This window comes from Corvus kubaryi, unplaced genomic scaffold, assembly GCF_017639235.1.
Source record: "Corvus kubaryi isolate FWS band 111438036 unplaced genomic scaffold, C.kubaryi_AGA036_p1.0 37398, whole genome shotgun sequence".
NCBI lineage: Eukaryota > Metazoa > Chordata > Aves > Passeriformes > Corvidae > Corvus > Corvus kubaryi.
Genome location: NW_024581137.1, coordinates 53,144,861 through 53,168,060, shown reverse-complemented (window position 1 = coordinate 53,168,060; position 23,200 = coordinate 53,144,861). Strand labels below are relative to the sequence as shown.

The following is a 23,200-nucleotide window of genomic DNA, read 5'->3' as shown; positions in this document are numbered from 1 at the left end:
GAGCTCTTTTCCAGCCTAACTGACGCTACGATTCTGTGATTCCTTTCTTTTTCACTAGGCTTGAAAGCATGCAAAGAACCAAAACTAAAGCACCCCGACCGAAGGCAGTTCTGCCACAGCGCGCGTCGGGCAGCGGACACGCCCCGGCCCCTCAGAGTGAGGGCAGGGCGCGGACATGGCGGGCGGGGCGCGGCTTCACGCACGTCACGCCCGTCTCCCCGGGCCTTCCGGGCTGCCGTAGGAGCCGCTCCCCATCCTCTCCCTCAGGGACAGCGGCCGTCGCCTCCCTCCCTCCCTCCCTGCCGGGAAGCAGCTCAGGGAGCAGCTGCGTCGGCCCCCGAGCTTCCCCCGGCGGCGGCTGTGCCGAGCCCGCAGGGCGCAGGTGGGTGCCCGGGGCCGGGGCCGTGCTGGCCGCGCTGACAGCGGGGAGCTGGGGGTGCCGGAGCTGCCCTGGCACGGGAGGCACTGGATGTGCTCCTGGGGAGGGATGAGGATGCCCCGGCACCCCGGGCCCGCAGGGATGGGGCTGTCGTCCCTGTGTGTTTGCTCATGACGCTGCTTCAGTGCTTCCCCTCCTTCAGGCACGGAGAAATGTGACAGAGCTGTGCTTTCCTCCTTTTTAGGGAAAATTGATGTGTCCTCCTTTATTATCCAGCCGTTCTGACAATCCCCTGTTCTTTCCACCAACAATTTGCCTTTTAAACTTGGTTGCTGCATCTTATGTCATGCATCTTATTTCTCCACTTGTTTTATTTCACATATAAGGCAAACTGGGCTTAGAGGACGAAATTTTATTTGCAAAAGCTCAGTTTTGCATTCAGAGTGCTTCTTGGGAAACACCCCCGGTTGTTTACTCAAAGGAGTTTTGAGAAAGTCCCTTTAAATTCATACCGAAAGTGAAATTGTGTCAGGAGTTCTTGTGGCGTTTCGTGGCTGATGGAAGAGTGAGTCACAGATGTTTTTGCTATGGATTCTCATGCAATTTAGTGATGGTGTGATGGAATTTATTTTAAGTGTTAGAAATGTTACATATAAAATCATAAGTTTTGTGTTTGCGAAAGCAAAATTTTGTTTTTTATATAAAGGGTTTGTAAGAATGAGTTTGACTGGAGACTGCAAGGGTGCTTTCTGTTTTGATAGCTTAATTAAAAATCACAAACTTACTAAGCTATAATATTGTTAAACAGATGAATGACCAGTTTATAAATATCACCTGTATTTACAGTTCTTAATCTTAAGCATAGACTGCAATTTTAAATTTTATCTGGGTGACCCAAAACCATGAGCAACTTTTTTTGTTAATGTTAAGTAGAATTATGGGTATAAAATGGGTCTTCAGTATAACTTAAAAGTGGGAAAATGATGGTTACAAGCTGTTCATGAGAATTCCCTGGTGTATTTTGGGAAAGCTGCTTTAATAACTACAGTGCAATGTTTTGAAAATTGAGTGGTTTTGTCACTTTTGCTTTGTAAATGCCACTGTTTGCCTTGGCTCTAAAATAATAGCAGTTGCATCCCAGCAGGAAAAAGAATGTGTGGTTGTCTCTGCTAGTATTGACAGACACTGTGCAAATTACAGCAATCCAACTGGAAAGATTGTTAAACCATCCACTTGCCCAGTTCATCCCTCTGACTCCTGTTTAGGGGAGACTGTTGTCAGTGCAGCTTCCAGGGAATTCTTTGTAGCTCAGCTGAAGCTGGGCTTGAGGTAAGGCTGACCAGTCAACTTACCACATATTGGATATTTGCCTATATTTTTTTTGCCTCAAATAGTGTTTTTCCGAGCCAGGAGCAGTTTTTGAAACAGAGAACTCTTCCCTTTTCTCCTGAGAGCTGTGTGCCAATAAACAAGAATGAAAGATGGAAACCACTCTGAAAGAAAAGTGAAGCTGATTAATCAAATTTCATGCCAACCTTAGTGCATGTATGCCAACATTTTAAATACTTTTCTGTATAAATTAAAGGACATTTTCCATATGATTCCCAGTGTCCAAGAGCCACAAGTCTCCCATGCTTTATCATGCACCTAGTTATTTTTTTCTTCCATTGAGATCTCTGCATGCACCTTTCCTTGCCCTCTGTGTGCCTTCCCTGCTTCTTGGGCTGTTTGGTTTTTGTTTCTTTTCCCAGGGACATGCTGATTGACTCAGAGTTTCCTGCTTTCTCTGGGCTAAATCAGAACTGGTGGATTGAGCAGCTCCATCCAGAGCAGGGCAGAACAACTGAATTGTCAATTTTGATGTATTGACACTTTCTGCAATCACAGTTCACATGAGGGGATAGGAAGAGGTTTAATTTGTCTCAAAATGGCAGGGCCCTTCTAAGTTATCTCTACTCCAATCCAAATTTCACCCTCTTTTCAATAATTTTTTCACCATTTTTTCTCATAGTTTGGCCTCAGTTTCCTCTCCTCACCAAAATGCATGAAATACATTTAATACTCATCTTTTATTGCAGAATTCCAAAATGTCGTTTAGACTTCTTGAAAACCAAAATATCTTACTACAGGAAAGCTATATTAAAGGATTGTTTATTTTTCTTTCTTTTCCCTTCCAACTGTCCTTTTTTTTTTTTTTTTTTAAAGAATGGCACAAAAGAAGTATTTGATAGCAAAACTGACAAGCTGCTTAAGAGAGGACAAAATTCAGCTATGGAAACCACCATATACAGATGAAAAAAAAGAAGCTGGTAAAGAGATGAAGGTAAATATTTTCTCTGAGTTGATGTCATCTTCCATGTCATACTGCTGGTGCACTTACCCAGTTTTTCTTCTCGTTTTCTCAGGAGCTTGTACAAAAATATTCATCCAAGCTGAATATCAATGAGAATGATACAGAGAATATGCTTGAAGAAATACGGTGTAAAGCAATTGAGCGTGGGACAGGAAATGAGAATTTTAAAGTGACTGGGATTGCAAGACTTGATATATATCTGCCTCGTAGAAAAGTGAGTAACACTGCAAAAAAATCTGCATAAGTAGCTTCACTTTGAGCTTTTGAGTTCTAGATCTGTGTCTATGCAGATATTTTTACTTCAGCTTTTTGAATGAGTGATCTGTGTCAGGTATATAAAACATGGGGAGAGGGGGAATTACATATTTCAGTTTCCCAGGTATACAGGAATATCGTGGCAAAGGAATATGATATTGAGGAGATGAGTAGTTTTTCCCTTTAGGATTTCATGACAAATAATATTTTAATTAAGAAAAATAAGTTCTATTTAAGTGTCTGTTTCAATTTGATTCCTTCTGATGTGACTGCTTGTATTAGCAGTAAAGAACAGGTGTATTTTTTCAGCTGAAGAATACCTCAAGTGCAGTCAGCCTATTAATGTTGCTTGAACTTGGAAATGAAAAGCAGGATTTTCTGTTGTGATGGCACTCACCTGTTCCCTTCATAGATTCATAGAATTGCAGAGTCACAGAATCATTAAGGTTGGAAAAGACCTCCAAGATCATCATTCCAACCTTTACCTACCACCACTTTGTCAACTAAACCATAGCACATAGTGCTTCTTCCAGTTGTTTCTTGAACACTTCCAGGGATGGAGACTCCACCACCTCCCTGGGCAGCCCATTCCAAAGCTCAGCCTTCTAGAGCAGACTCCTAAAAGCTTCTCCAACAGAGAACTGAATTAAGTTTTGCCCTTTTAAAGTCAGGTTTCAACTTCTAATTTCAGGCATAAAGTACTCCTGTAGTGAAAAATAATTACCTGGGCTAAAGGGTAGAGAGTTTTAAGTGATTGCCATGCAGATACAACAACCAAATAGTTTCATAATTCTACTTTATAATGCTGCTGGGCAAAGAGGGGGATGAATTAATTTAAAATTCCAGTTTATCTAATCTGGGACTAGAGACACTAACAGGAATTAATCATAACCTAGCCAGTCACAGGTGAGTAGCATAATTGCAAAGCACAGTTAAGATTGGAGGTGCATAATTAAATTAATTTAAATTGTTTGGCTCTGAATTTATATTTATTTAATTCTGAATAGTCTGCTGTTATAATGCTTATTTTTAGCACTATATAGCAGGTACAGGACTGGAAATTACTATTATGTATGTCCAGCCATAAGCCTCTAAACATAATTGTTATTTGAAAAAGAAATGTTACTGTAATTAAGAAAATGTCCGAAGTATCTTGATACCGTGCTTTTCCTTCCCTCTTTCTTTTCCCCTAATTACTACAGAGCAGGAAAATCCCACTGGAAACCAGTCTGTTCATCACAGGCAAGGAGCTCAGATCCCAGTAAGTGCAATCACCCTTCATGCTTCTCTCATGAGATACCATCCTTCATACAGCATTTAAAAAAAAACCAATTTAAAACAAACACACTTTTTGTTTGATTTAAGCTTTTTTTTAGCATGTATTCTCTGAACAGGATGTCCAGTGTCCTTGTAGGGCAGTTCTTCATGGGAACAGCTGTGGTTTAACAGATGGAAAACAGGAAATAGATAGTGCTGTGTAAATCCCCAGCAAGTACCTGAGAAGGCACCAGTGATCAGTGTTCCAAATCTGTAACCAGGCAGATCTTCTGAACAGTGAACATTACCTTCTCTTTCTTTTGTGTTTTTAAGCCTAAAATAATCAGATTCTTTTCTGTCTGTTTTGCTTTTTCCCTTTTTGTATCCCAGATTTTCCCTATATGGTACACAAAGCTCTCTGATGATGTTATTTTAATTCTAGCAGCCTTTTGTAGCAGAAATTTTAAGCCTTTTATAAGCACTAATTGCTGTTGTAACAACAATATTGTGTAGCCTTACAAATTTACGCTCATGGATGAAATTATTTATTTCACAGGATAGCACAGGAATATGCATTACAAGAAAATGCTGTCAAAATAATCATAAATAAGAAGCAGCTTGATCTGGGTATGTATCTCTAGTTAAGGATACCTTTATGCTAATTTTCTAGTTTTCTAATTCTCAGAAGAAAAATGGCCTTGTAACTATATTAATTTCAGAAATTTCAAAAAAATAGCAGTTATATTTGTCAGGTTCTGCTTTACAGGAAATGTAATAAATTATAATGATCAAAATTCTTAAATAGAATTAGATCAGTTAAAGGAATACTGTAATAAATGTTGAAAATCCCCTTTTCTAGCGTTGAAACACTGAAAATGCACATTTAAAAGAAACTAAATTTCTTCCAAAATTTTACTGTGTAATAGCACTTGCAAAGACTTTTTGTATTGCTTTGCCCATGTTCAACCTGTCAGACATGTGGGAAGTGAGGATACAGCTTTTGCTTTGCTGATGGCCCTGGAATATATCAGAATTAGAACCATGGAACTGATAAAAGGAACTTGGATTCAGTTCCTCTGTCCTGTCCTCTTGTGTATGATCCTGGACATGTTCTTATTCCAGTTTTTGCCTGAAGATCAATTAACTGAAACAGAAATAATGGTATTTTTGGTATGTCTTGAAAATAACAAGGAAAGAAACGTATCAGTCGCTTCAAAAGCACTTTAAAGATGCAAGTCTGATTCTAAATTTTGCTGACTATGTTGGTAATTTTCATGGTTTTTGACTGAGTTCTCAAGTCTTGAAATTTCAGTACTTCCAGTACTTGAATTGTATAATTCACACTCTGTTTTGCAGGTAAAACTCTTGAAGACCAGGGTGTCACACACAATGCAAAAGTTATGGTGCTTCAACTGGAACAGAGTGATGAGGAAACCAAAAGAAAAGTTCAGGAAGAAGAACTTCAGTGCAAGAAAGAAAAAGAAATAAATGACAAGATGCAAAGAACTAAGAAGGGTTTGGAAATTCTAGCAGAGAGAGGTAAGTAGGCTGGTTGGGTTCAGGGGGAGGTGGGTGTTCATTAATTTTTGTGCATCAAAAATTATATTCTCAGAGGCCTTTCAATGTGGAAGAGTGCCTATACCATGGCTGAATTTCAGTTCATACTTTTGTAGGTTTCTGCCTACTTGAAAACTGGATTTTAAGTTGGCTAAAACTTTATTTTCTACCCTTTTTACATAACTAGAATGCTACAAAAAATCTTTGGCACTTTGAGAAGGATATAATACGAATCAATTATTTAATTGGCCCTTGGCAGTTACAGGTCTGAAGACTTGTGAGAAGCTTTAGGTTTATTGTAGACATAAGCACAGTGGCATGATGTGTTATAGGTCATGAAACACTTTTTGTAGTTCAGCTATGGCTGTGTGTAACCATGGTCTCATTGTGCAGAGCAACTCATTTGTCACTGTCATCTGCAACATGGCTGTTGTGTTCTTATTCCCTTGGATGTTAATTCCTGGCAACTGTGGATTAAGTTAAAGGGATTTACTTCACTTAACAGTAATAATTTTTCAAAATGAGGTTGTGTTTGTGAACTGCAGTGCTTGATGGTGAGTTTAAATCACTTCTCTATTCCATTGTTTCACAAATCCACAAGCAAGGAACTGTGGAGCTGAGCAGGTAATGAATTCCTGCCAAATGCAGAAACACCTGAACAAAGCTTCAAAGCTGGTGACAGCCAGTTTCTTACCATGATATCAGATTTTGAACACGACAGAGGTGTTTGCATTTTTTGGACTTAAGGAGTGATTTAGACCCCAAATTTTGAATCCTGAATGGGGTCTCTTTATGGTTTTTGCCACTGTCAATTACAGCCAATCCCAGAGTACAGATCAGAGTCTGTAATGGGCTCCCAGGCTGGAGGTTCTGTGAGAAGTGTAGTAAGGGTTTAACAACCCTTTTGTTTCACCTGAGAGAAACCTCAGGGCAGAAGCTTTTAATCTCAACAAACTCTTCCTTAACTGTCTTTTGCTTACAAGAAAATCATCTTTTCATTGTAAATAGAATGGAAGTTAAAACAAAATTGATAGTTTGGTTATAAGCATTAAAGATGTGGGAAGAAAAATACTGAGCTGTATTTTTTTTCAGCATTATCAACTGTGCTCAGCTATATTTTTTAAATATTGTATGCTTTAGTTGATACATCATTTCAAATGCTATGTTGTGTAAAATATAGGTGTTTTGTCTTCTGCAAAAAAAACCCCTTCTTTATAATTCATGTAACTTTTAATACTGTATCTAAATTTATGCATGCAGAAGGCCTTTTCCATAGTGACCTTTCTAGAATTTCCTCATGTTTACCTGGCCAGAGCCTCTGTTGGTTGCTATGTCCAGAAAAACACACATGCAGCCTTTATATGTAATTCTGATTTTGTTGTTGTTGTTGTTTGCTGTTTTGTTTAACAACATATTTACTAACATAATCTTATGGCAGCAGAGTTGCTCTGTTGAAGGTGGTGTTTAAATTTTAAACTTTTTTATATCTTTCAGAGGAGTACTTGGATCCAGACTCTGTTCCATACCTAGATATAGCTAATCAAACTGGAAGGTCAATTCCGATTCCTCCTCAAGCTAAAAAAGTAGGTGAAAGCATCATACAGTGCTGTTAAGATGGCTCTTTAAAGCTTGGTCTGTGAAACATTTAAAATAGGGGTTTGAAATACAGTCAGACTTTCTGGGGATGTAACCCTGGGTCCACTATATGTTTGTTTAATTCAAATAATTTAGAAATAAAATTTAAGGTGAACTCTATAGTAAACTCTATATTTCAGTCACCTGGAGACAACCTCTGAATGCTGATCTCATTACAGGTCTAGTCTTGCGCTGACCTCTGTATCATCCATATCTTACTTTTGCAGTTTAAGATGGGCTTTAATTTTGTTGTATCCTAGTGCCTATTATAAATTTCAGGTGTCCTAGAAAGGCATGAAAGTAACTTGTTTCTTAGGCCTTATTTCCATTTGGAACTTGATGAGTCTCTCTAAATTAGACTCTGTTAATATAGTTTTTAGGTCTTTTTCAGTGTATCCCCTTTCAAACTTAAATTTGTTCATCATTCAAGAGTGTTCCACATTCTCAACTGAAAATAGCTTTGGTTTAGTGCAAGTATTGAGTTACAGAAGTAGTGACACACCTGATGTTGGCCACTGAAGGAGAAGACTAGCAATAGGTGCTGCCTTTCAAGATTACTGGATTTTCTGAAGATAAACAAATTTTTTACAAATACTTGGAATTACACCCCAGAAAAAAAATTGTGAAGAACTGAGCCAGTGTGTGCCAACTGCTGTTCCAGCCTCTCCTGAGGCCTGCTGTGATTTCTGCATCACCTGGAGTCTCTGGGTGATGGAGATGACACTGTCCACTCTAACAGTGCATGCTGTTCTAATGAAGTGGTGAACATAATAATTCACCTGAAGAGTTAAAGCATCCAGTGTTCAAGTGAATGACATTTCATCAGTATTGATCAAAAATAAGAGGAAGTATTGCAGGTTGTTTCTATCCAGAATTATTATTACATTTCCATTTGTTGCGTTGCAGGAGTGTTTTCTTGACACATTCAAAATTTAATTTTCAGTTATAATGTTTCTCAGGAGGTGAATTTCTAGGTTTTGCAAGATAACTGTGATAGCAAAGCGAAATAAATTTGATGTTGTTAGGAGGTGTAGTTGAGCTTTGTACCACTGAGCTCTAATGCTGAGCTTTGTACTACTCACCATGAAAAATCTCTCTGGGGTTGCATTCTTAAAGTAAGCGTGGTGCAGCATTTCATGTGCCAGTAACATCCATTGCTTTTAACTAGGCAATATCTGACATTATCAGATGGGAGAAAAGTGTGAAGCAGTGTGAAATGGCACTGGTCTTACAGAACTGATACAGTGGTATTTTTCTAGGAAGAACAAGGACTCCGATGGATTACCTGGATATTTCCTTTTAGCTCTTTGAGCTGGGGAGGTGCAGTCAAAAGTCTCAATCTGTTTTTCTAGGCGCTTGTGCTGGCTATGGGTTACCATGAGAAGGGCAGAGCATTAATGAAGAAGAAAGAATATGAAATAGCACTGCCATATTTGTTGGATGCTGATAAACACTTCTGGTAAGAACATTTTGAGTCCTTGCATCTCTCTTTACTGTCAGCCCATAAAGGAACAGCACAAACTCTACCTATGCTTATAAATCAGGGCCAGTTTTGCTTGGGGTTGCTTCACACCCCGTCTTGCAGATGGGAAACAGCAGATAAAGCTCTGACTTGCAGTGACAGGTGGCTTCATGTACAACAGCTGAAACAGATACTGCCACTGGGCAAGTTAATCTTTCATAACAACATGAACAGAAACTGTCAATATTCATGTACCGGGTTATAAATTGCAGGAGAGACAGTCACGGATATTCATTTGCAGTTGCTCCTGTGAAGTAATAATTTCTTGTAAAAGGTGGAACAGATAGCTGAGATCAGTAACCATACCAGGGCTTCTGCAAGTAAATTAGTTTCCTATCAGCTGTCAGAGCCATAAATTGCTCCTTTGAGATCCCGAAAGTCATACTGTCCCTGTCTGTTTCTCATCTGTGTGGGTGTGCAAGGGGACTGGCACAGTACTCAGCGTGTTCATGTGCACTGAGGCAGTTTCTCAGTCCTCCCAAAGATTACACAGGGTTTAATTCCATTATGCTTTTAGAGATGCCATCTTAAAACAGTAGCCACAGCTCATTTTGTTACTGTAATGCTTTAAGATGTAGGGTTGGTATCTGTCCCGTGTGTCAGTGTACAGGATGGGTGATCAGGACTTGATTCCCGTTCCCCTGGCATCAGTTTGTTGCCTCAGATATGAAGAGTGTGCTTTCCACAACATGAGTGTGCACACTTCTAAGATGTTGTCTTATGAGTGTTAAAAAGTGTGTGTGTGAGGAAGAAATAAACAACCCTCTCCCAGAAAAGAAAAAAAAAAAACTGTTTTATTTTCCAGTGAGTGTAGCATGGAGCTGCTGAACACGGTTGATAATTACGCAGTGCTGCAGCTGGATATAGTGTGGTGCTACTTCCGTCTGGAGCAGCTGGACTGCCTGGATGATGCAGAGAAAAAGCTATCCACAGCACAGAAATGCTTCCAGAGGTGCTATGGGGAGAACCACGAAAGGCTTATTGACATTAAAGTATGCTGGGTTTGATTTAATTAGGGTGGGATTTTTTTCTACATGTATTCAGTTACTGTTCAAGTATTGCGAGACTGGCTTTTAGAAGTTTAGTTTTCCTGTGTATCATTAGCCTGTCATCTGGTTCTGTAATTGTCAGCACATGGAGAACACTGGGCCTGGCAAAAAGGTCATGGTAAGCGTGTGTTTATATGCACAGACATCATCAGGGGTTTAGGTGTGATGCTTTATCTGCACACTGACTGTCACAAAGCCCTGACTGTGTCTTCTCTGAATGTGTAGAGTGTTCTGTTGATAATGAACTGGTATTCTACCACATTCTTCTATCTACATGGTCCACCCTCCTTCTTTAAACAATTCCTTAGGGAAGCTACGGTCGTGAAAAGGTTTTATTTCTACGGCTTTACCTCCTTCAAGGGATCGGGCACTACCACAGTGGCAGAGAAAAGGAGGCTGCAGAGTACATTCAGAAGGTAAGACAGCTTTAGCTAAAACTCTGGAGTCCTTCACTCCAGCCCCTCAGTTTGGGTTCCATCTTGCATCTGTTCTTCGCTTACTCAGAGAAGCAGGGAGGCATTTTTTGTTTGTATGTTAACAGTATAAGTGGTGACATTTTGCTCTTTCCATATCCAGGCATCTTCTTTATACGGAGAGCTGTCCATAGATCCTGATAAAGTGGATCGCCTTTCTCTCCTGGGATTCTCGGAACAGGAAGCTCGCCTTGCCCTGCGAGCATGCCACGGGAATGTGGAGCATGCTGCCAATCTGATCACCAACAGGAGAGAGGTAGGGCCAGTGAAAGCATTAAATCACAGATCATCTGAGTTGGGGTGTCATGAGATGTGTGTGTGTGGCCAGAGCAGCGTGGTGCTAAATTAAGGACGTGGATTATCTCGCTTTGGCACTGTTGGTGTAGCTGACAGTTTGACGTGTTGGCACAAGTTTGAAACCAAAACTTAATGCATTAACAAGGGTAGCTCTGTCTCAAAACAGATGGAATGAGAGCACCAAAGACCTGTGGTTGTACCACAGAGGCACATGGCGAAGGCTTTGCACCAGTGTTTGCTACTCAGCAGTGCTCCGTATGGGAATAAACCACCAGGACCAAGCTGTCACTCCCAGACTTGGCTGCCCCCTATTGTGGCTTTGTACTTGGAAGATCCAGGAGGGAAAAAGGATTTTTTTGTGCTAGAGTGAGTGAAGATAGTGCTGTCCAGATCTGAAGGGATGTTTCGTATGCTGAGGAGGCAGTTCTAGACGTAAAACAGTGAAGTGTGGACTGAAAAGCCAACTGGCTGAGGGAAGGCTGAACAGAACTCCTTGGCTCCCTGCCTGGTTCTGACTGTCTGTCCTTGGCAAGTCTTGTCTGTGGGCCCATCTGCCAAACGGGTTTGTCACTTACCACACAGGGCCGGGAATAGCTGCGATGGCACCAGATCCGATCTGCGGAGCGGAAGTGTGGCGACAGGGCTGGCTCATGGAAATGCAGCTTTATTTAGGAACGAGTGTCTGGCAGCACAGTCTGTATTTACAAAAAAAAAAAAAAAAAAAAAGCCTTTTCCTCAAGAGATTCAAAGTTAAAGCAAAAAAATCCAAGAAACCCTACATGCACAGGCTGTGTGTTAAAGCATTCCCATGCACAGTGAGCTTTGCAGTATCTGTGCTCTTGCAGGAAAAGGCGCAGATCAGGAGGGAGGAAAGAGCTAAAAGGCGGCAGCGACTGGAAGACATCAATACCCTGAAAAGTATGGGCTACTCACAGAGAGCTGCTCAGGTAGCTCTTCAAAATACACAGGGAAACCTGGACCAAGCCTTTAAGGTAAATGATTTTTCAGTAGTAGTAGTGTTGTACAAAAGGAATTTGGTTGGGGATTTTTTTATTGTTTAGCAGATTCTTATTTTCTGTAGTCTGTTTTTTAGTTCATAGCTACCTTTTCTGAACTTTAATGACTGCTCTTGCACTTCCTGACCCAATAAATCAGATAGCACTTAAGTTGGCTGAGGTTTGCTTTTATCAACCATTGGGCTGCATACACCACTGAGTTGAAGACTGTAGTAGCTCTGTTGCTCTATTCTAACCTCTCTGTTTTATTGCAGTTTATTCTTGACAATCCCGAGTTACTGTTGGAAGATGATGGTGATGATTCTGTGGCCATGGACCAGTTTCAGGTTTCCCAAGAAAGTATTGAGCAAGTAAGCTAGACCACTTGCTTTCTTGTGAGCTGCTTGTCTTGTCTCTGAATTACGCTTGCAAAGAGAGCAGATTTTCCTTAAGCAAAGCTTCACAAATATTCTTTGACCCATGTCACTCAGGCTGTCACACTCCAGGGTCTGGCATCCACTCCTAATGGTGAAGTCACTTGAGCTAACGTGTAATTTGTGTGTACTTCCTGCCCATTGCACCAGCCTGCCATGCGTGGATGTGGAGGGGAAGTATGTCCATAATAATGCTTTATCCCCAAAAAAGACAGCAAATGAGAAATTTATTCAAGTCTCTAAACTCTGCAGTGCACAAGGGAAAGAATTGGAATGTGTATTTCTCATGACAGGCTGTGTGACAAGCTCATCAGTAATTAGTGTGGCTGTGTAATTGCCTGTGTAACAGGCAAGAAAACTGTATTGCCTAGGAAAAGTAAACAGCACATATACCCCCCGATACACTGGAGTGCTATGAAGTTTCATTTTGAAAACAGAAAAAGAATTGGTCTGGTACTAGACAAGAGGCTCTTGATCGTGCTCAACATCCCCATGCCTTTAATAGGTCACTGCCCTGTTGTTAACTGTTCCAGTAAACCAGAGTCAGTGTCCTGGAATTCCTGGCATGCAGCACTTTTCTCTGTGTGAGAGAATGACTGTCAGATGCAGAAGTAGATTCCTGTCAGACCCTGGTGTCAGATGAGCTTGGATTTCCCCAGATTTTCTTTATTATTCCTTTTCCCCCTCCTGCAGCTGATGTACATGGGTTTCAGCCGTGAGTCGGCAGAGCAAGCTTTAAAGGTCTTTAAAGGGAACATCCACGTGGCTTCCCAAACCCTTGCTCATTATGGGGGAGTTCTTCCTCCTTCACTGCTGCTGTCCTCAGAAGGGTCCAGTCCATCAGAGGAATCCACTTCTTCCAAAGACCTGCTCACAGAGTCTGCAGGTGAGAATGTTGCATCCAGCAGGGGGGAAAGGAAGGCAAGGCTTTTGTAGGAAATAGTTAAGTAATTTCTGCTGAAGTAGTGGCACAGGGGCTCCAGTAATGCCCCAGGCTGCTTTTACTGGGAACACAGTTACAGGAAAGCAGCTGTTGTCCCAGGTGAGCTGCAACCCCTGCAGTGACGCCACGCAGGGACCAGAGGGGACAGGCATCAGCTGCAGGCAGGTGCAGCTCAGAAGAAAAGGTGACACTCAGGGTGTCCTGGGCAGGGCTGAGGAGTTTATTCCAGATCTGTGCTCTGCAGGTGGCTGACCTGCCTCCATACTCCTTCGTGTCCCTTGCAGGATAGAACCATAATTGATACTTTCCATTTAACGAAGAAGCTTGCACGTATTTTTTTCTCTCATTATTTGTCAGAGCTGTAGTGATCCCTGTTGTATAATTAAAGGCTTTCCTACACCATGTTTAAATAACAAGGAAAAATGTCCATCCTGCCCTATCCTTTGCAGAATAGTTGTAAGGGGTGGTTGTGCAAGAAGGGGCTGGCAGAGCAGCCACGCTGGTGAAACAGAGAGAGCACCAACTTCTTTCAGAGGTGAATTCACTGCTGCTGCTTTTTATTGGAAGGTTCCTCTAGTTCACCAACAGATGAAGACATGGAAACTGATGCAGTCAATGAAATCCTAGAGGATATTCCTGAGCATGAAGAGGATTATCTGGATTTAACACTTGAGGAAGAAGAACAGATAATTCATGAATACTTATCCTATATACAAGTACCACAGCACTAAATCCCATTAAATCTACTTCAGTTATATGTATTTACCTTGTCAAATTGAGTTTGGATCATGAATGCACCTTCAGCTTATCTCTTACTAAGGGCCTTGAATTCAGTTGAACTATAGTTGGAATACTTAATTCCTGCTTATTTGTAACTCTGCTAAAGCCTACATTTGTGATACATTGTAATTTATTGTCATAGAAAATAGAAACATTTATTTTCAGAAGAAAATTTAATAGAACTAAACTATATTTTTATTGTGAAATAAGTTAACTCGCTTAGTAAAGAAGCATTTCTATACCATTTTAAAATACCAGCTTTAAAAGAAAAACATGGGTTTGTAAATGAGAAACCTTAGCTCATGAGGCTGTAGAGGTATTATCAGCTTTCCAACTTTTCTTCTGAAAGATTTCTAAGAGACATTAATGTATCTGTTGTGCGTGGGTTTATACCGTGTTCTGCTTGTCCCTTGCTGCAGGTGTTACACAGGCAATAAAGGTAACTGTGTTGCTTCTGCCTTCGGTGAGAGACCTCTGTGCTTTGTTAAAAAGGTGGGAACTACCTGGCAGGGCCCTGTCCTGGGGCTGGGGGAGTGATGTACTGGAATTTCCTTTTATAACTAAATAACCACTTTCCCCAAGCAGCTCCGTTTAACCTCTGCAGGTGTGTGGCTTAAGGTTGATGGATTTCCAGGGGATTACGGGATTTTCTGCAGTCAGCTGTTGAACAGAGCTTGGTTCAGGCGCTGTCTCAGTAGTTGTGTCCAGCTCCAGCGCTCTGAAGAAGCGTTTGGGGGTTTTTGTGGTTTTATAACATCCCATTTCCTGCTGTGTAAGCGCTCCTCTGCGCCGGGAACAGACATTGCTCTGCCTGGCAGCTTTGCTTGGACGTGGTTTATTCGCTTTCCATGGCTCCACGCTCTCGGTAGAGGGAGCCCAGGCCCCGTGCGGAGCCGGTGGGAGCAGGGAAGCGGCCGCGCTCTCCACTTACAGCCAGAACAGCAACCGTGTGGTGACAGTGTCTCCTTACCCGGCACTTACCGACCAGGAAATGAGGGCTTGAACTGCTGTGGCACTGCAGGGAGCAGGGCTGTGGCCTGCACAATGACTGCTCGGCTGCAGCAGCGGGGAGTGGTTTTCATACGGATTCCCTCAGCCAAGCACAGCAAAAAGCAGGCAGTGATTACACTGTTAAGGAATTATTTGTATTTCATTCTTCTGTATCAAGGCAAGTGCTATAAAAATTGAGTGGCTTTGTATCTCTACCCTGAAGGCTGAAGGATTGCCAAAGCCAGCACTATGAGCTTCAGAGGGAAAGCCAGCTCCAGCACCCATTATACAGTGTTTCTTTACAGGCCAGCACTGAGGAACTTCTGGACAAAATGCAGAGCAAAAACAGAATAGAGAAAAGAATTTCAAATTGAAAACATGCCAGTCATGGATGTAGTTTTAACAAGAAGGAGGTGGAAACATAAAAATTTACTCCTTCCTTCCCCAGCCTCCTGGCATGCTGGCATTGCCTGCCAGCCTCTGGGCATGCACTGAAGGCAGCATTGGGCTGCAGAGGCAGCAGTTCTCCTCTGAAGTGGCTTGCACAGCAAACTGGCAGCGACAACTTCAGAAGGGAAGGTTTGTCCTTGGGGAATTTAAAATGAGCATCATAACATGCAGTGCTTGTCAGAGCAGCCATTCATCAATGATGTAACTCTGCCATCGAAGTTGTAAGTGATCAGCAGGGCAGGAGGCATTGGCTGAAAGCTGTAAGTTAATTTTGACCATGTATTTGGAGGCACTGATATGTTTAGCAACAGGCAGAAGTGGTAATGACTCATTAATTCCACTCTTTGAGATCTCTCTCTGCTGATTGCATGTGCAGCTGCTGTATGCCCAGATTGGCTCTTGTGTCTCAGGTAGTGCATGTGAAGTTTTAAACAGAAAATACAGCCCAGGGGGTCTGAGCAACTCTGTCCATCTCCTAAAGGCTTCCTATTTAGTGTTGTCCTCAGAAGCAAAATACAGTCAGCTGCATGGCAAGCCACCACCAGCTCAAAAACGTGTCACTGAGATACAATGACCAGCCTGAGAGGGTTACAGTGGAATTAAGTCTGCACAATGCAGATGACCTCCCAAATCAGGCTCTTGGTAGGCATTTCACATAATTTAAATGCTGTTTCCTACTAGATGTGGAAACCTGTCAGGTAAGAACTACCCAAGCTGCTTAGGAGGAGAGGAGAGCAGGGTCTGTGATGGGCCTGGCCCACTGACACACAGTGGCATCGCTGTGTGCCAGGTGACACCAGGGCAGCACTGAGTAAGGGCTCAGCACTCTCTCATCCCTGCTTTCCCTTAAGTCTGTGCTTTTGTGTCTGGTGACTCCTTCCCCTGATAGGGGAACTGAGCTTTGGCACTCTGGTGCCTCCTGGGAGGCAGGACAGTTCCACACATATCCAACTCCAACCCCAGCAGAGAGGGGAAGGCAAGAAATGTTTCCAAAAATCTATGTGAGTTTTTTTCCCCATATTCCATCCATTCTTAACTGCTGTGCTTCTGCAGCCAGGCCACACCCCCTCTCCCCCCCATATATGAGACAAAAATAAAAACTAGACAGTCAGTTGTCTGTAGATACCACATGTTTATTAATCCATTCTAAAAAAGGATTACAGCAGTTTTATCTTGCTGTAGTACAGAATAAATAAAGCCATAAAAATAAAAACATGTGGTTAGATATTTTTGTACTGGTTCTACAAAGAGCGATATCTGCAAATAGAAAAATATAAGAACCCTTGTTAATTCATGGCTCAGTGGTTATCAGAGAAGGATGAACCTGGAAAAAGACTGGGAAAACTCTTGAGTTTGACTGTTTATCCAATGCTACTGGCAACCTAGCAAGACACAGCTTTGGGAAGAGGAAAGACAACACAAGGTCAGCAAATAGGGCTGAGGTTTAGCTTGTTCTGTGGCTTATGTTTTGTTAAAAAAAAAAAAAAACAAATTAATTTCTGTCCTACTACTCCCAGCTTCCCAGAGAGGTGTCTAGTCTGCTTTAAACTCCTGCTGCAGCGCCAAACCCTCCTGTGCTGGCCTTGTCAGCCAATGCCTGACCCAAAGGTCAGCTTGAAGATGGAATTCAAGGCCATCTTTCACTGCAGGACACGTTTCACTGCCACACTGGGCTGAACAGGGGTCATGGGAGCGGGCAACAGCAATGGCAAAACATCTCATTAGGCACTGGGCAGCCAGAGATGAAACACCTCTGTGCCTGAGGGAATTGACATCAGCAGCCATCAGGAAAGTTCCTAATTGCACACATAGAGTGGTACCTCACCTGAACCACGCTGCCTCCCCTCCCAAGCCCAGAGCTGCTCAGCTGAGTCATCTGCAGCCACAGGATCTGACCTGAGTCCATCTGGCAACCACAGAGAATCCTGGCTCCTCACACAGAGGTTCAGGCAAAGCCACTTCCCATCTCTTTCCAAGTTCTGGTTTACATGGACACAGTGGTGCAGAAAACAAAAGGTTCAGCTTTGCTCAGTGACATAAAGCCTGCTCTGGGCAGTCACATCAGTTCAACAGCCTCGTGCTCCCCATTCTCCTGCTGTACCATACAGCCAACTTTATTGTTGAAGAGACGAGACAGACTCCCCTTCTGGGAGCTCCTGCCCTGCACAGACCTCTCCTTCTTCAAGCGTCGCTTATTTCTCTTGCATATTCCCCGGATGTCCCAAATCCGTAGTGTGCCATCATGGGAAGCTGTGTAGAGCAGCTCGTTGTGGATCTGGAACAACAGGGTCACACTTAATACCGAGCCATACGGCTTGGAATCAGCACAATCAAACTGTCAAAAGTCAGAGCAAACACAGCTTGATCCCAACACTTAGGCCTGAGCTCATTGCAAGAGTCAGTATAAATTATCACAAAAGCTGCTGAAGTGGGATGAGACATTACCAAGTCAGGACTCATTTCTCAGCCACTTCACAGAGCCATAAACAGCAAGTTATTTATAACCCAGACCCTCTAGAAAAGCAATGGAGAACTAAACCCAGTGTCAGAGCAGGCTGTGGCTGGGAATTTCTGCACTGTTTTCAGACTGCTGGTTTTGATGTGGAGCTTAAGTAGGCACCAAAATCATCATCAGTGGACAGCAGGGGGTTCTGCAATGCTTCCCTTCTCGCTTCCCTTTCTCCTTTGCAGTAAGTTGTAAGTACAATTCCTCCTTCAAACTCCACTGTTCTTCAAAGCCTGCAGTAATTTAACCTGGATTCACTGCTGTGGTTTCATTTCCTTTATGAACCATTTGCTGCTGTTGGTAATGTTCCCAATTGTCCTCATCCTGCCCTGGAAGCCAGAAATCAGTCTTGATGATCTTCCTGTTCCTGCATCAGTCTTGTCCCCACCGTGGGTACTCTGTGCCAGCCTGCCCATGCTGTGACAGTGAGCATCCCCCTGGCTTACATGAAGCACCCCACAAGCACCACACCCCTCATCCAGCTCTCCTTAATATACTTAAGATCACCTTAAGATTGCCACTTCTCAGTGCTCTCTCTTCCCAGGTTTTATTGCCCCTGTACAGCTGGAAATTAAGTTACAAAGAAGAACACAAAGCCAAGCTTTGGTCTTGTCTATTCTTGGGGCTGCCCAGGGTGATTCTATCAGGTACTCCCCAAACACATCCAGGTGCCCACCTGCTACACAGCAACTGCCCGGTACTGGGAGTTTGAAGTTTAAGATCATACAGCCCCCTTGCTAAGTCAGAAGAATATACATGAGAAAACCATATTTACAACTTTATGTGCTTGGGATCAACTCCAAAAGAAATTTTATCTCCCCTTTTTCTTTGGACTGTCAGCCTGCCAGAATTACCAACGTCTCACACTGTTAATGAAAATCTTCATTCTGCACACAGCTTATACTGAGTTCCCAAGGCAGAGAGCTGCAGGTTCTTAGAGTGGCTGCTTCATCTCTGGAAGTGTTCAAGGCCAGGTTGGAAGGGGCACTGAGCAACATGGTCTCGTGGAAGGTGTCCCTGCCCGTGGCAGGGGGGTTGAAATGAGGTCCCTTCCAATGCAAACCCCTCTAAGATTCCATGGGTTTTGCATGGCCACCAAGGATTATTAATTCCTCCTGTTTTAACTATTAAATGCCAGTCTCACTTGAGCCTAGACAATATGCAAACATTAACTTTCAGTTTTTAGCCAGAAGCAGAGACTCCTCCATTTGCCTGGCAGGATGTGGGTCAGATATCACTGCTGCTTCAGACTGTTTAGGGATGCCATGCCCCAGGGCGGTTCGGGGGATGATGCTATAATTATTCTGCCTGCATAAGGCAGGAATTTCTTTTCCCCTTAGAGCACTGCAAACACTTATCATTAGTGTCTTGTAATGGAAAGGGTCTCATGAGGCTGGAGTCCATTCCATGCCTCACAAAGCATCAGTTCATCTGTCTCAGTTCTCGTGGCTGCTTATCCAACCTGACCTGAAAAATCCCCGATCCCAGACATGGGGTTGTCCCTGGGGACTTATTCTGTGGTTTCACTTATTATTATTAACAAGCTTTTGTAAAACTACATACAGAATATTCAAGTCTTATCCTAGAACAACATCCAATCCAAGACACACAGAACAGTCAGCCACACCAGTTCCCACAAAAAATGAGGGAGCAACCAAAAGGAAAAAACCCCACCATGAAGCCCCTTCCTGACCTGGATACAGTTGATGATGAACTTGTGTCCTCGGAAGATCTTCTGCAGGACTCCACTCCTGGAATTGAAAGCTCTTGCACAGGCATCACCACTTCCTGTGAACACTGACACACAACCACACAGCACAGCCAGATGTGAGCAGCCATGTGAGGTCAGTTCATACAAGTTCATAAATGTACCTAAAACCAGCTCCCAAGGGACCATGACATATCATTTTCATTCTCTCCTCAGTCAAACCAGATCATTTTTATTCTGCTGACCCCAGCATGCTTACTTTCAGCTGTATTTTTCAAAACACTGAACTGTCTTCAGACTGAAGTTCCTACACACACCAGCATTTCACTCCACACATGCTTCAAGTATCTATTTCTGCTCTTCACTTCCACAGATGTCTCCCTGCCTAAACGTGCCTCAATAATTCTAAGTAGGCAATTTATCTCAAGTCTGGTTTCAAGGATTTCCACTCAACCTTTCATTTGTTTTGCCAGAGTTATTTACAGCTTTCTATTCAGTACTCCAGTGTCTCCATCACTTCTGCTGCTACAAGTGGGGCAGGGCTGGGGTAACTAAATTGAGCATGACCAGGAATGTTGGCTATTCATCAGGTTTCCTTAGAGTACCTTACATGTTGAAAGAAAAATTTCTCAGCACTTCAGGATCTTCAGATCAGGTCGCCACAACTGGTGCATCCAGAAACTGTAAGGCCATGTTAATATTTAGATTTTGTACTTAGCAATATGACCAAAAAGGAGCCCATTTTTCTGCTTTAAAGGTTACAAACTCTCTTTATAAACACTCACTTTCCTTCAGTTAACCCAAACTCCTCAAGTTTATCTAGAGAAAAATATTTCAGAGCTGCAAAAAGCAATATATTCTCTGGTCCCTGCATTTCATGTCTTTGTAAAAGCCACTAGCATGGAAAGAGTTTTACAAAACTGGAGTGCCTGAAGGCAACAGATTTCTTATCTTTTGGGAGAAGTCAGGGACTGAATCTCTAAAGAGGGGTGAAAAAATTATCATGGTAGTAAATTCAGGACTACAATAACAGATGAGAGAACAGACTATGTACTGCCACGAGCTTTTTAAATTCAAATGAAACAGCAGGGAGCTGGGCACCTCATGGGTGCACCTCCAAGAAACATCTGGATGTGGAAAATCAATGTCACTTTATATGGGCCACTATAATTCAATTTCCAGCAGAGTCCTGAAAAAGCATCATGTCCCACTCTGCAAATGAGTAACAACAAAGTAAAGCAAGGAACAGGTACTGATTTTTTTCCCAGTGAATGGAAATCACTTAATTCTGTTACAGACATGACGGGAGTAGGAACCAATTAAGAGCTGTTTTCACTATGCAGCTGCCAGTTTACTTCAGCTATCAGGACTTTGCTTTTGACAGACATCCTTTATGTCTTTTGAACTGTCACTCTAGATTTAGGAAGTCTCTCTGCACCTCTGAGTTTCAAAGAAGAGCTGTTGATCTAACTCAGATTTAGCATTTAAATAAATACTTATATATACCACCTGTGAAATAAACAACAACAACAAAATAAAATTAGTTTTCATTTTTTACTTAATTTTCATAGATCCTTGGGAGAACAGTTTTGAAACATTCCCCTGGAACTTTTGCAACATGAAAAAAATATAAACCACATTAAATTTTTAACAGCTGTGCACATACTTCAAGAGAGAAATAATCAACATATCATTAAATAAATTAGATTGAGAACCAGCTGTAATATTCCCCATGCTATTAATTACACAAGCAGAAAAGCCACTGGAAACACATTTTGAGGATTTAATGCTTAGTTTTCACATCTGTCTGGACTCCCTGTACTCTATAAAGTGATTTTGGAAACCGACATGTATTTTTCATCTTTCTTCAACTCTATTTTCTTATTTAGACCACAAACTCTTTGGGGCAATGAGCCTTTGGGCACTGATCAGAGAGAAAGCAGAAGAATTAAGATCTTCTAACAGAAAATTACCACGTCTTGGCTGAGATGTTTTTTCATGCACTGGTGCAAATGTGACATAAACCATAACAAATATAATTTATACTGAAGCGTTTTCTCCACATTTTTAGAAGACAGTTCTGATCCATCCCAGGTGAAGTGACAGAATTTTAAGCTACACTAGTTCCAACACTGGTATCCAGTAAACATCTCTTTATAATTCCAATTCTAACAAAATTATTAGATAGTGTGGAAATAAGTAATGGATGCACCACAATAATGCAAGCAATCATACTATATAAATTAATTTTAAGGGGAAATTTCCTCTTTCATTAATTTAAATGCATATAGTGCATTCAAACAAATCCCTAATATTTTTCTAGAGCACTTTTTCTACCCTTCAAGTGGAACAATTCGATACTCCCTGTTTCACACTTTTAGTATTTTTGCATTTGATTTAAATTGAGATCTTAAATAACTCTGTGAACTCTTCTATCACACTACCAGGATGTTCTTCACAGATCTGACTAAATGCAGCAATATTGTCTTTATTTTAATTTAAAAAAAGATTGTTGTGGAAAAATAATGTATGTGTATGGCAGGGACAGGGTGGTAGAATGAGGGGGAAGAGAGAGAAAGCTGCAGAGCTGATGGTGGTGGCATCAGATAATGAAACTTTTGTTTGAGCTAAAACTTTCTTTTCTTTACAGTCTGGTCTAGTCTCTACTGCTTGCATGAAGAGTAGGATCAACACTGAAGAAATGCAGCTCTGGAGGTTTCATTACTGAAGGAGACAGTCTCCATCTCCCACCCCAACACAAACGTTCCTCACAGGATCAGGCAAATACCAACTTAGCACAGTTAGCTCACCTTTGGCTAGTCTTGACAAATTCAATATTTGGGTTTGTGTCTTTATAATGAAAAGGGGGCAAACACACAAACACACAAAATCATTGGTATTTTGTCTACCAATGATCATCCTGGATTACAATTTCTGGTTTCATTTCCCTTGCTCTACCTGCCTGCATCTTGGAGCAATAATAACTTCAAGGTGCAGTGTAGGTTCAGACCCTTTCCCCTTCCATTTCAGCCTTCTAGCCAACTGCAGAAGCTGAAATCAGCAGAAATTACTACTTGCAGGTAGGGGAGAATGGGGTAGTTCTTCCATGTAGGTGAGGAGAGCTGAAATAACCATAAATTACAAATAAATAAATTACAAATAAAAGCGGTGATGTGGGACTCATGTTGAAAGGAAGACCAAAAAAGGTTTCCTGACTACAATTCTACCTCTGGGCTTGGTTACATGCTAAGTTTCCAAACATAATTAAGAAATCAATTCAGTTACTGGTTTATAAATGTAGTGAGGAAAGCATGGTGCCAGACAACCGCCACTAACTGTGCAGGTACAACTCTCTGCTAACGTGCACCATCTTGCATCTGTCAGCCATTTATCACCATCACACTGAGAAGCTGCCAAAAGAGAGATCAAAGCCCAGATAGCAACCATTCATTTAGTGTGATGTGTTCACTTCATAGCTGAAGTGCAGAAACCAAAATCAGGAAAGCACTGTGAATGCCTAGGTTAGTTTAAGACATCCATGGCCATCTCCTTCAGGGTAGGAAAGAAGAAAAGGAGAGGAGAAGGAGAGGAGAAGGAGAGGAGAAGGAGAGGAGAAG

The 23,200-nt window shown here is 41.9% G+C and overlaps 2 protein-coding genes across 5 annotated transcripts in view; one reads left to right on the top strand and one right to left on the bottom strand.

Annotated features, from left to right (window-relative positions):
- Nucleotides 1-212: 212 nt before the first annotated feature.
- On the top strand, nucleotides 213-14,387 carry NUB1 (negative regulator of ubiquitin like proteins 1). Of its 2 annotated transcripts, none has more exons than XM_042043781.1 (15): nucleotides 213-382; nucleotides 2,585-2,702; nucleotides 2,785-2,946; nucleotides 4,190-4,248; nucleotides 4,801-4,871; nucleotides 5,601-5,783; nucleotides 7,296-7,384; nucleotides 8,789-8,895; nucleotides 9,764-9,950; nucleotides 10,316-10,423; nucleotides 10,584-10,736; nucleotides 11,623-11,769; nucleotides 12,048-12,143; nucleotides 12,900-13,092; nucleotides 13,717-14,387. In XM_042043781.1, the coding sequence occupies exons 2-15, from the start codon at nucleotides 2,586-2,588 to the stop codon at nucleotides 13,878-13,880; spliced, it is 1,836 nt and encodes a 611-aa protein (XP_041899715.1). In that variant the 5' UTR covers nucleotides 213-382; nucleotide 2,585; the 3' UTR covers nucleotides 13,881-14,387. The 2 variants fall into 2 exon arrangements, with proteins under 2 accessions (XP_041899715.1, XP_041899716.1); XM_042043782.1 differs by lacking the exon at nucleotides 213-382 and adding an exon at nucleotides 1,904-1,924.
- Nucleotides 14,388-16,484: 2,097 nt separating this feature from the next.
- The window catches only part of WDR86 (WD repeat domain 86), a 22,518-nt gene continuing 15,802 nt past the window's right edge, over nucleotides 16,485-23,200 (bottom strand). For all 3 annotated transcript variants that reach the window (XM_042043591.1, XM_042043592.1, XM_042043589.1), the window contains 2 exons: nucleotides 19,569-19,672; nucleotides 16,485-17,644 (listed from right to left, as the gene is read on the bottom strand). In XM_042043591.1, the coding sequence (XP_041899525.1) occupies nucleotides 17,426-17,644; nucleotides 19,569-19,672 (323 nt within the window). In that variant the 3' untranslated portion in view covers nucleotides 16,485-17,425. The remainder of the gene's footprint in view (nucleotides 17,645-19,568; nucleotides 19,673-23,200) is intronic.